Source organism: Eurypyga helias, unplaced genomic scaffold (genome assembly GCF_000690775.1).
Source record: "Eurypyga helias isolate BGI_N326 unplaced genomic scaffold, ASM69077v1 scaffold23091, whole genome shotgun sequence".
In the NCBI taxonomy this organism is placed as follows: domain Eukaryota; kingdom Metazoa; phylum Chordata; class Aves; order Eurypygiformes; family Eurypygidae; genus Eurypyga; species Eurypyga helias.
The window spans coordinates 1-13305 of NW_010233071.1; the positions used below are offsets into that span (position 1 = coordinate 1).

General features: G+C 48.1%; 1 protein-coding gene across 1 annotated transcript; it reads right to left on the reverse strand.

The window, feature by feature from the left end:
* Positions 1-9121: 9121 nt before the first annotated feature.
* Positions 9122-12682, reverse strand: LOC104502865 (heme-binding protein 2-like). Its single transcript, XM_010161624.1, has 4 exons — positions 12593-12682; positions 11186-11327; positions 9671-9854; positions 9122-9293 (listed from the first exon to the last, which is right to left on the reverse strand). Exons 1-4 carry the CDS (start codon positions 12680-12682, stop codon positions 9122-9124), a joined length of 588 nt encoding a protein of 195 aa, XP_010159926.1.
* Positions 12683-13305: the final 623 nt, after the last annotated feature.

Genomic DNA, 13305 nt, shown 5'->3' on the forward strand with positions numbered 1-13305 from the left:
TCGACACCGCGTAGCTGAAAGGCTGGGGCGAGCCGCGTGCCAGGCCGCAGCGGGGCAAAGCGAGTAGCGTGGGGGCTTTTGTGGGGAGAAGACTTTAAGCGCTTCATTTTAGGTTTTGCAACAGTTGAAGCCCCACGTCACCCATAGAAGGGTGATGAAGCGATCCAAGTGTTTTCTGGAGCTCTGGGGTGTATCCCTGTGGTTCATAGAATCACGGAACGGTGTGGGTGGGAAGGGACCTTAAAGCCACCCCCTGCCATGGGCAGGGACACCTTCCATAGCCCAGGTTGCTCCAAGCCTCATCCAGCCTGGCCTTGGACACTCCCAGGGATGGGGCATCCACAGCTTCTCTGGGAACCTGTCCCAGTGCCTCCCCACCCTCTGCGGGAAGAATTCCTTCCTGATGTCCCATCTCCCTCTTTCCGTTTAAACCCGTCATCCCTTGTCCTGTCCCTTGTAAAAAGTCCCCCCCAGCTTTCTTGTAGCCCCCCAGGCACTGGAAGGGGCTCTGAGGTCTCCCCGGAGCTTCCCTTCTCCAGGCTGAACCCCCCAACTCCCCCAGCCTGTCCCCAGGGCAGAGGGGCTCCAGCCCTCGGAGCATCTCCGGGGCCTCCTCTGGACTCGCTCCAACCGCTCCGTGTCCTCCTGCTGTTGGGGCCCAGAGCTGGAGCAGAACTGCAGGGGGGTCTCCCCAGAGCGGAGCAGAGGGGCAGAATCCCCTCCCTCGCCCCCCTGGCCACGCTGCTCTGGATCCAGCCCAGGATACAGCCTTCGGGTTTCTGCACAGGGGTGTCAATGTCTGGACAGAATATACACTCTCTGTGAAATTGAACCCAAAGAATAACGGGTTTTTCTTTTTTCCAACCCCATGAACTGCAGTTTGCTGCTCGCTGAAGCCTTAACTGTATCCGTAGCCTGTTCCTAAGCGCAAATGTGTGTCAGAGGTGATGTAGGTCAGGTGTGGGGCTGCAGGCGGCTAGGGCACACCTTGATCTTTCTAACCTTGTTTTCCGTGGTTTTGGATTTAGTGTTTTAATATAAAAATCTTCCTAGTCATTGCATTCCCTTTTTTTCCTGAAAACGGGAACGGCATCGAGGTGCGTGCTGGTTCCAGAGGCAGCCGTTGCCCGGGCGCCTGCCAACCCCGTCAGTCTCCTGCTCTCGCTCTCCGTCCCTGCGCCGTGGTGAGTTCACAGCACACTTTTCTCGTGTCGTTTCTATGATTTTCAGGGGGAACCCAAGCTCTCAGTCGGAGGGAACTGTGGAATTCCAAGAGAGTCTTTTTCCTTACGCCTCAAATAATGGTGAATGACCTTTCTCGTGGGACGTGTCCTGCTGTGGAGATTAAATGCCTGGTTATTGACGAAGCCCACAAAGCCCTTGGGAATCACGCCTACTGTCAGGTAACACTGGAGTCACCCCGCTCTTGTCTCACAAAAAACCTCCCCCAAATCCCCCCTCGGTTCTCCGTAACGTGTCACTCATCACCACTGATTGTCCTTTGTTTGGTCTTCTCTCTCGCGGTGCCTTGTTTCTAAGTAAAACCTGTGTTAAAACTTGGCGAGGTGGGAATTCTTTTAGATGTCTGAATAAACTGGTAATGTTTGTTTCAAAATACTTGTTGTCTGAGGCAGTCTTCAACAAGGGTGCTCTGCCCTTCCTGTCAGATGGGTTTGTGTTTGCAGGTGTGCTCTGGAGTGTTTGTGCTGGGCTGGAATAGCTCTTCAATGCGGGGAGAGAGATTTTTTTCAGAAAAAAGAGCAGGCTTTTTTTGTGAAGTTCTTTATCTTAGTAAAATGAGTTCAGCACTTCTTTTTAAAACTGGGCTTTGTATGGATTAGCCAAGAATTTGTTACCGTGGCTTCCTCTCAGCAATATGTGGTGTAAGTCAGTTTTATGTACTGGAGAAACAGTGACTATACGTCGGGGGGGTGTAGCTGGTACGAGGCCTCTTTAGAGGAAAGGAGCTGTTTTCAGTGCTTCTCTAACGGCGTTCTGGCAAAGAGCAGGTAGCTTGCTGGGTTAAGACAGCACGTGTTGGTTTGCCACCCCTGCCATTTTCTTTTCTGCCATTTTCCAGGGCCACACCAACTTCAGTTCCGAAGAATTTAAGTCGGTGGGTTATTTTATTTCAAAATACTGTATAAAAAAAATCTTCTCCTGAAATATTTCAGTGTTACGTGACTCGTTCTGTAGCAGAGCCAAGACTTGTGTTCGTTAGCTTGTGAGTTGGCTTCCCCATAGCCCAGAAAAGTCTTTTCCATCCCCCTTGTCAGTCTCCGTGGCTGTGAAGGCGACAGGCTGGTTCTCTGGTGTAGTGATGCCTCTGCATCGCTTCCAGTGGAACTGTCAGCCCAAACTGAATTCCTCTGCAGCCCCCGTTCCCTGTAGCTCTCCTGTCATGTTACGTGATTTGTGTTCCCTTGTTGTGCCGCACGAGGGGGATGGTCGGAAGGCGTGCTGCTGGCTGGTAGCACCGGCAGAGTTCAGCTCCGTGGGGAGGCAATTTGGTTGTTGCTTGGAGGTTAAAAAAAATTGTCCCAGTCCTTAGGGATGGTTGTAGAACGAGAGCCCGGGAGGTCTGAGGAATATTCAGCCGTTTTTCCAATTGCTAATGCAACGTTTTTGAGTGAGGCTCAACCGAGTGCTGGTTTGAGCAGTGGCTGTCACCTCGATTTAGATTTCACAGGACTAATAATCCATGATTTGCTTCCTAGAGTGGTTCTCCAAACCTACTTTTTGGCAGCTCCCTGATGGTTGTAGAACGAGAGCCCGGGAGGTCTGAGGAATATTCAGCCGTTTTTCCAATTGCTAATGCAACGTTTTTGAGTGAGGCTCAACCGAGTGCTGGTTTGAGCAGTGGCTGTCACCTCGATTTAGATTTCACAGGACTAATAATCCATGATTTGCTTCCTAGAGTGGTTCTCCAAACCTACTTTTTGGCAGCTCCCTTGAGTTAGTGTGCTGTTAATATTTTTGTTAAATCAGGAGAAAAATCAGTTCATAATTTACCAAGGTCATTCTGCTGACTGGGGCCGGGGTAATATACCGAACTGAGATGAAGTGTTCTTGGTTAAAATGGCTATAAACCGAACACTTCCCATTGGAATCTAGATATACTCTCTTTAGAATATTTTGTTAAGCTCTTTCTGCTTAGTGGATATTTACATCAGTATAGTTTGGTGTCAGCACATACTCTCCTTGAAGGATATTAACCCAAACTTTCCTCTTCTTAGGTTGTAAGGGAGCTAAGCAAATACACGGATCAGTTTCGGATCTTGGCCCTAAGTGCCACACCGGGCAGTGACACAAAGGTGAGTCACATCCACTTGCATGGCTGGAGTAAGGACGTTTCAGTAGAAGCTGTTAAATGCTGTTTGATATCTGTGCAGGGTACTGGAGGCTATTGCAATTCCACATCAAAACTGAATCTCTTTACAGCCCGTTAGTTGGTGAGGGTTTGTCTTTTTCATGCTGTAAACCTTCTATTATGTATTTCCTGACCTTTCTAAAAGGGACTAATACCTCCTGGTTTTTGGAAATGCAAACCTACTTGAGCCAAAAAGAATCTACTCCCAGTGCAAAAAGGCTTTGGTGTTCTCAGTGTGTCGGGAAGGCTGAGGTTTTCGGTCCAAGGCAGATGGACACCCAAATTCGGTTTCAGCTCCTAGCTCCAGGTCGCTTCATGGTACACCCAGAGCCAAAGGGAGAGTTATGTCACTCCAGCCCTCGTGCAAGAGCACGCTTTTTGTGTTCGCGAGCTTCCCGTACTGCCTTCTTGTATGCTACGTGAGCTCTTCTGTGGAGAGTCTTTCCTTTTCCGCCTCCCGGTAGTAGGTACCTCTTCCTTGTCTTGCCTTTTCCCCCTCCCGGTAGTAGGTACCTCTTCCTTGTCTTGCCTTTTCCCCCTCCCGGTAGTAGGTACCTCTTCCTTGTCTTGCCTTTTCCCCCTCCCGGTAGTAGGTACCTCTTCCTTGTCTTGCCTTTTCCACCTCCCGGTAGTAGGTACCTCTTCCTTGTCTTTCGTTTTCCACCTCCTGGTGGTAGGTACCTCTTCCTTGCGATCCCATTGCAGCAGGCCGTGAATTTAGAGACACTTCCCTGCCTGTTGACGTGCACTGTTGAAGTGTTAACAAGCAAATACGATCTTTTTCTGTGTCTTCTCCAACAGGCTGTGCAGCAGGTTATTTCCAACTTGCTCATCGCTCAGATAGAGCTCTGTGCTGAAGATTCTCCGGAAATTCAGCCTTATTCTCATGAGCGACAAGTGGAAAAAATCGTTGTTCCGCTCGGGGAGGAGCTGGTAGAAATGCAGAACATGTATATCCGGGTGAGTAGTTGCGTTTTGTTGTTGTTCACTGTGCTGTGTCCCCAGAGACACGAGCTCCCTTCCTGTTGCAACGTCTCTATCTAGACTAGCCATAAGCCCTAAAGACAACGCTTACCTACACAATTAACTTTGCCTTTGAGTATACAGCAAAGAAACCCCCCCCGGGTTCACGTACAGCAGCTGCTTTTTCACTTTGCACCCGAGCTGCGTGCTGCCGTGCGGTCACTCAGAACGCTGGGGTGCAGAGCTTACGGTCGGAAGGCAGACTTGTTCATGCGTCTTCTAGGTTGAGCTGGGTCAGCCGGTTGCAGAGCAGTACCCTGAGAGGGCAGTTCAGTGAGGAAGGCCCACTGGTAAGCCAGCGAGGACCTCAGAGAGTTTTGCGTCTCTGCAGGTGCCTCTGAGAGCTCCTATCCAGTGCAGGGATTTGATTTGGGGTGTTTTCCTCGAGATTTAAGCTGAAGTGAGCACGTAGGTTTGGCTAACCTGGTGTAATTAAGGAGTACGGATAAGCCTTAACTGATTTGTCACTGTGGCTTCAGTGGTTTCTATTTCCTTTCTTTGATCTGGTATTTGCATTTGTATTGCTACTGCTTGACTTAGAAAACACGGTGCAAGGGGATGGCGCCCCAGCCTTTTTGTGTGTGCATGGATGAGCCTTGGTCTTGGGGACCTCGGCGCTTTCCAAAGTGGCTCCTGTACCTCTGCGGGTGTAGTCATGCAGGACCTCAGCCATACCCTGTAGTTAAATCCCACTGCTTCCCATGCCCCGGTGTTTTGGTTCTAAGCAGCCTGAGGTCAGGGTAGATGTGCGCATGCACCCACCGAAGCAACAAGCGCGTGTTGCATTATCCTTGTCCCCCGCCAAAAGGACCGGGCATGAAGTATGTCCTGAACGGCGTCGGGGTTTAGGAGCAAACTCCCCGTGCGCGTCACTCCACGTTAAGCACTGCTCCTTCACAGCCCAGTTCTGAAACCAGCCCCATCTCGCCTGCACTGTGGTGGGAATCGGGGCGGCTGCGCGGGGTGCTGGATGGAGCAGGGCTGCAGGTGGAGGAAGGAGTTTGCTAGCAGGGCTGCAGGCTGCAGCACATAGGGGCACGACTCCACATGCACGTGATTATCCAACGAATGTATGGGGTTTTGGAAGTTCTTCAAGTTTTTTTGGGGTCTTGGACCAAGCGTTTCAAACCTGGGGCTTGAATGGCTTTTGTACCATCAGAGTAGCACCTTGTGACTCCTGCTGTTGCAGGGCCAAGGGAAGTTAGCAAAAGGACTCGTGTGTCTGTGACAAAGATGACAGCCAGGTGTACTCTGCACAGTAAAATCATTCTCTTTAATTCTGACGAGCAGTGATGGTAAACCAGACAACATTTTGGTGAGAGTGAAGGACAGTGTAAAACAGCACAACAACGCCGGAAAAACTACGTTTATACTTGTGCACATACCATAAGCAAGGCCCTGAGTATCACAATAGCTGGAATAAACATTTTAGGCACTAACGCTTGTTCAAAAAATACACAGTATGCAGGACAACGGGTATCTCTTAAGGCTACGTCATTTAATCTTCCTGAAATATGGGTGAATTCTGGTTTGTGATTTTTCTTTATACAGTGGAAATCTAGTAACTTACTAAGAATGAAAATCCATTACTTAATGGCTTATAAAGTAGAGCCACAGGTGGATAATAGATACCTATTCCGATAAAAGGAGTTAAGCAGTCACACTTGACGTGGTTTTCAGACTTTCCAAAGTGACAGATTTGAGTACCAGTAAGGTTTCCTTGGCCATCACTGGTGTAACTATGAAGTACACTTCATTGTGGGTGAGTGAAGAACCGCAGTTCTCCATGCCCGTGCTTGTGAGGGCCGTTCCCAGAAGCTGGTGCCAACTTCCGTAGCCATACAGTGTATCTTCGAATTAACTGGTTCTTCCTCAGCAGAAGCCGTCTACCGTAAGTCAAATAAACACTATCTTGGAATTCACAGTTTTACATGAAACAACACAGACACTTGGCTGCAGTTGGGGTGTCAGCAGAGTCAGACGCATCCTATTTGTCTATGTGGGTTACAAGAATGTTTCTAGAGCATGCCCACAAGTAGCTGAATGAGGTATTGAGGTGAAGGCTGCCCATGGAGCCAGACACAGCCAGTGCTTTTGGCACCAGGCGTTGGGAGCGCCAGGCGCGTACAGACTGCTGCTTCATGGCCAGAGGGGCTGACTGCTTCCAGGGGCCACTCGGACCAAAGCCTTAAAAATGATTCCTGTAGCTGGTGAAAGCAATCAAACTGCAGAAGCATCTTTGATTTGCCATAAAGCCACATCAAAGGTGAAAATTGGTTTTATTTTCTCTTATAAAAAGTTTCATTAATTTGTTGGCTTTCACTTTAATACTGGCTGGCATCTCCAGCAATCTGAGGAAATGTTAAAAATAAATAAAAATCCACATAGATAAAAACCAGCCAAGAAACCATTCAACGTCTTGAAAAAGAAGTCTGATTATTATTTTTCCCTGGCTATGATCCTCTGTCTGGAACAACGTGAGAGGAATGAAAGCCGTAATGGGAACTGTCACGGTTTCATTCCGTTCAGTGAGATGCACTTGGACGTGGGTTGAAAGTGGTCCAGCACACAAAGGGGTCCCTAGCTGTGGCTGCAACAAGCGTTGGTGCTGTCACCTGGCAAAGCAGGTTTGATAGCTTCCCGGGCAGAATAAGAGAGCCCACAAACCCACAGTGTTTTCTGAGATTCCACCTCCTCCCTCAGTTTAAAATCCAGTTCACGTGGGGGAATACAAATGCCTGTGCAGGACATCCAGGGATAGCAGACATTCAGAAGAAAGTGAGGATTGCTCTTTTGGTGTGTTTTTCTCCCCTGGTTTGTTTGCATTAAAACTAAGGCTTTTCCCTGTCTCTCTTCCTTCCTCCCCCATTTTTTTTCCCCTTCTTGCTGTGTCCCCGAGGAATCTCCGTGGGCACCCACCACCAGAGAGCACCTTGGTCACACTTAAGCAAGCCCAGGCAGCACTCTCTGCTCCTGCTGCTCAGCAAGAGGCTTTAGGCTAAGCCTAAAGTCGGTTTTGTGCAGCAGAGAGCCTTGGGGATCCAGGAGGCCTACAGCTCCTGAGACCTGTACGTTTATCCAGTCAGAAGTACGACACAGACCCGTTTTGTCTGCCGACTAACGCTGCCGTAAGCGCAGACTGACTCAGGCTGCCGGTTGGCATGTTGTGTCCGAGTAGCACAAAAGCTCTACTTAAAGCCTGTATCCTGTAACCGAGAAATAGTGCTGGTGATGTATTTGATGACATTTGACATTAAAAGACACTGACTGCTATTAAGAGTAAACTCTACCATCATACTTGTAAGGGGAGATGTTAAAAAGGGATTTTTGAGAGCAAAACTGTTTGCAACCCAATTCTAAAGTGCAGGAGGTGCTTTTTAAACAGCAGAGCACAAATGCTGCTTTCAGACCTTCTGATGGGTGTAGAACTATGAGCTCGTCTTTCAATGCTGGACTAGCAGTGGTCTACTTTGGAGGATTATCCTATGGATGACGGGTAAAAGAAACAGGCTGCGGCGTGGAAAATTAGATATTTTAAGAAGAAAAATGCTCACAGTGAGGGTGGTCAGACGCTGGCGTGGGGCCCAGGGGGTTACGGGCTCCCCAGCCTGGAGGTGCTCACAATCCACCCGTGAGGCCCCCGCGCAGCCTGCTCTGCCAGCGGCACTGGCCCTTCTTCCAGCGACGGGCTGGGCCAGGTGACTACCCCAGTTAGGCTTGATGATCTCACAGGTCTTTTCCAACCTAAAAGTCTCTGTGTGATTCCCTGACTGCCAGACGTCACTTCTAGCTCATTTCTTTTTCTGTGAAATACTTGTGTCATTTATGACCTTAATAACGTGGTGCTGCCGGAGGAGTGTAAGAAGTACTGAACACGTGACTGACTTCACCTGCAGGGTTTTACCATTCAGCAAAGTCGTAAGAAGAAAGTGTTCAGCGAACGAGAGTTAAAAATAACCACGTTCCATGTAGGAATGCCACATCTAGTCACGGATTACTGCGAGTGTGTGATTAAGGTAACCTGTAACTGTGGATAGCAAAACTTTACTGAGCATTAGGACTGTGCTGCTTTCTTGGTCTCTGCTCAAGGTTGAAAGAACTTTGGTTGAATGCTTTTTGAGGTAAGCATTAAGAACCCTGCTCCACAGATGGGGACACTAAAAGCAGTCAGCATAGGCCTAGTCTTACTCCTTGGTTTAATCCCAGTGGTCTAGATCGGGCAGTTCTCGTCAGCAATTAAGACCTGACCGTGCTTTTTCTGAGGCATAGCCTGCGTGGGTGAGGTGGCTTTAACGTGTGTCCCACAGCAAGCCCCAGCGGGGTCTTTGTGTGGCTGGTGCAGCACTAGGTGCCCAGAGCAGGCATGGCAGGGGCTCCAGAGTCACCCCGAGGCCCACCCATGCCACAAGCAGCCTGGAGATGCGAGTAAGTGGGTGAGGAGAGAAGTTTCTGTCTCCCTTACCTTGTAACAAAAAAAGATAAGGTGAACCAACTCTTAAAGTGCTAAAAATCTGCATAAAAACTGTAAAAGTTGACATAGGAACCAGTGTGTTGCAGGTGTTACCTGTGTTTGGTTAGTAAGCTGGAGCGATTGCCGTGCTAAGCTGGCGAAGAGCCACATTGCTAAACGCTGGGAGGTTTGACATCTAGTCTCACGTGATTCACCTGTAAGATCCTGCCCGCAAATCGGAACGGGTTCTTGTGCCGCCACGCATCAGGAGCGGGAGGCTATGGCCTTTGGAGGAACCAGATCTCATTGTGGCGATTGGCAGCAGCTGGGTTTGTGTACCCTGCAATGATGAACGTATCCTGCAGGCATAACTCGGGACTCTCCAGAATTTCCGCCAGCAGGTTTATTTCTCGCATTATAGAGTCTTCGTTGGTGATTCCTCGGAAGCTCCTGTAACAAGCAAGTTCTTTTTAAAATCCAGTTATTTCAGAGCCTAGAAATGCTGGTCATGTTTCACTAGTGATGCTACCTGCGATTGCTCTCAAACACAACAGTTTTTGGTAACATCTTCAGGGAGGTCAGATGCCTTGTTCCCAGCTACACGGAATAGGCTGCTTTGAGGTGCTGTTGTACCTCGCGTTTGCAGACGCATCGTTTTACCAGCTGAGTGGCTCAGCCTCGTAAAACAGGCAGCTTTAACAGTTACTGAGAATCAAGCTTTACGCTATGTGAGCTTGCAGAGCTGGATTTACGAGACGTAGCACGCCAGAATTGGAAACCGCGTCTTTTCGCCGTTGTTAGTAGAGCAGAGAGAAAATGTTTCTTACCTACTATAAACGATGGTGGAAGGCCATTCTTCGATGATTATGTCAGAGTCGAAAGGATGAGGTGGCTCGTCCTGCAGCACTTCAGGCAGGTAGTATGCAACAGTCACCGACTGTGTCATCTCCGACTGAGACTCGTTCGTGTGGACTATGGTCACGATGGGTATTGTTATCCCCAAGTACAGTCCTGGGGAGACATGGAAAATGCCAAACAAGGTCTGTGTACCCGGCTTGGCTTCTGAGCTCGTACTGAATAACGTAAAGTGAGTATGCGGGGCAGTTTCATTACTAAAGGGAATTCAGTAGATGTTTTAGGCAACAGGGCTGTGTATTCCAGGTTGGGAGCAGCATTTTATTAGGCCTTGTAGTTTTTGTGTGTGATAGGTATATATACATATCTAAAACCTGCATGTGCAAATGTGTGTGCCCTTGTGTCTAAACTAGTGTTTGGTGGGCTGTCCTGTCGACATGCAGGGCATGTTTGTCTTGCAAACTGGCCTTGTGTCATGTTTTAAATACTGGGGAACAAGCAGTGTAGCAAGACGAGGGGCTGTACTGTGAATTCACTTAGGATTTGCTGTTATCCAGCATGTTGCTGTGCTTGTGCAGTGCTAGAGGGGGAGGTTGTGATTCTGACTGTGCAGGTAGCAGAGATGGCCAGGAGTGGGAACTTTGCTGCTATAGACAGCTTGAAAACAAAACTGCGCTGTTCTGGAGCCAAAATTATGCTTAAACCACGTTAAAGTGTTAAAAGAATGGGGAGGGCGTGGAAAATACCTGACTAAGGAAAAGCTTTCGTGACCGATGTTCTTAGTTTCTTGGAAAGGAGATCAAGGGTTGACGTGGTTGCGATACAGGCACTAGTGCAGAACGGAACACTGGGCAGCGCAAAACTAATCAACCGGGGAACGAAAAAGCGCAAACTGATGGCTGGAAGCTGAAACCATTAGGGTTAAACTGGCTTGGAAACGAGGTGCAGGTTTTTCACTCAGGCACAAGCTACCAAGGACACAATGGATTTGCCATGGTTTTCAAGTACTTGAGTTAAAACTCGGGTATCTTTCTGGAAAATACGCTTCAGCCACACGTTTGGTGTCCATCCAGACACGAGTATAATGAACTCAAATGAAGCAGGCAAAACACTTCCGGTCTCTTTTGGCATTACGCTCTGAAGAGGTTCCTAGAACAGGCAATTTCAGTACTCTGTGGAAACTAAACCACTACAGTTCTGCAGCCGGCAGCCTACAAAACCAGCTAGTGTCGCTTCGCCAGCAGCTGTAGTGGCCAGAATGCCCTTGGGAGCAGCGATGGCTTCCTGCAGATGCTCTCTGCTAGCCCATATGCAGAGGGAGCAGCCCTTTGGTTTAGGCTCTGCTGGAAAGGCTCTGTTACAGGGAACGCTCCCTGTGGACTGGGGGGAGTATTTGGAAAAGCTAATGAACCCATCTCCCTCATTAGGAGCAGCTAGCGCGTAAATACAATGTTTTAACGTCAGTGTAGAATTATGGGACCAATTACCTGAGGAATTCTGCTCACAGATGTACCTCATAAGCTTCATGAATCCAAGGCATATGCTCTGTTCATACTGTTTTTCTTTCATTCTTATACAAGCCCACTTGGCTTTTCCATACTGACGTTTTTCGTAAAGCAGATCTCCAAGCTGCAAACACAGTAAGATGTTCATTTTGTATTTTAAGTTAATCACCTAAAACCCAAGCAAGCAAATAAAAGCCAAACAATAATCAGTGCTGTAGTAGCGGCGTAAAAAAATCAGCTTCTCTTGGTGTACGACCAGGAGAATGGCAAGCATGAGGAGCGAGTCTAAGTCTTGGTGTGAACTATACCTTAAGCACACTCTGTTTAATAGTTCACATGCGCTTCATTTCAAGGTCTAAGCTGGCAGACAGCGAGTAGACACCCAGACCAGTGCAGTGTGTGCACCTTACTCGAGTTCAAGAAAAACTGCACCTTTTCTCAGCTGTCAGTGACATGATCTTCCAAGGAACATGTGAATTTTAATCCTTCCTCATATCAATCAAGAAGGGATATGCTGCTGATCTTGGCCCAGAATTTATGTCAGCAGACTTCCAGGTAGCTCTCCTTTGGCATAAGGAACTGCCAACTTTTGGGCTTGCAGTGTTAAACAATGAATTGCAATTAACCCTGAATGATGTTACTTTTTTATCTGCAGTTATTACAGTAGCACTGAGACATTGCTTTCGAACATTTAATTACAACATAATCAGGAGTCCCAGGCTGTTGAGATGAAATGCACTCAATCAAATTGTGGTATTTGTAAGTTTGAATAATATAGGCCCATTTAAAAGAAACGTGACAACTATTCCTCATACGTGGTTGGTAAAGATTTTCTTGGTTTGCCACGTAGTTTTGTTTGCACGTTTCCTGAGCTGTCCACAATTAGCTGAGCATCAATTTCCATTCTTCATTGGAGGATGAGATGGTTTTGAGAAGGTGGGTTTGCAGATTGCTACTTTGCTTGATAATGACCCACGATAGGAAAGTACATGTTTGGGTTTAAATTCCGATATTCATCTCTTTCAAGTATTCTTTGCTAAGGTTTTACTAACATGGTTGTGTAAATAAACAAGCGTATTGATGTACGTGAAAAAACCAGGCACTTGATTTCAAGTGTCAAAATATGAGGGGTTTTTATCAAATTAATTCTAAACAGTCACAAAGACGGTAATTCCTGGCCATCTGCTGACTTACCTCACAGAAACAGTATGAATTCAACAGTGGGGAGACGGTAAAAATGAGGTGCAGTTACCCGGTTGTAATGCTTTGCACCTGAAGTGGTAAAAATCCTCAAGGGTTTAAACGACCTTCTAAAGAAAGCTAGTTTTGGAAGCGAGGTATGAATGCTGAAACCCCCGTTGAAAGCTGAGCTGGGGAGGGAGATGGTACCTTTTCTTTGCGCTGGATCACAGTAAATGGGATGGTCTGTCTCTCCTGGGGATTGTTATTCCTGGTCAGCTGCTGGATTGGCTCGGCCATGTCTGCAACAGAAGAACACATCGCCAGCTTTAGGCGGGAAGCTGGAGAGAGAAGACCAACGTGTGTGTCATCCCACCTTCTCTTGGTTAAACTTGTAGTGACTTTGTGTTTGTACGGAGTTCGGTTTGCTCGCTGCTGTTAACGGGACAGGGGAAGGGACTTCTGTCCATGGGGGTGATGGTGCCCATTCCAGCAGCTCTTGGAGCGGTGGGTTAACGTGTAGCCACGACAAAGTGAGCTGCTGGCTCTTGTTCACTGGGTCAGGGAAATACTGCTGTGGAAACTTGGTCATTTCCAAACGGTGTTTCATGGCAGATGATCTGCTTCAGCGTTTGATGCTGTGCACATCCCGGTGCTCCTCGCTAGGCAGGACGTGCTGGCTCAGAGGCCACGGAGCCTGGGCTCTGGGAGCGCTGTGACACCCGTGGGGAGCGTGTTCCAGCTGGGATGCCGTGGGCATCCAGCTTCTGTGGATGTGAGGTGGGGTTCTGGGCCCCAAGTGGGTTGTGTAATATTTAGGGGTTTTAATGCACGCCCTTCTAGGAAGACCTCACAGGAGAGGAGAATTTCAAAATAAAAGGTAAACAAATGTTTTCATTAAGAAGTAGAAGAGAACGTGAGCC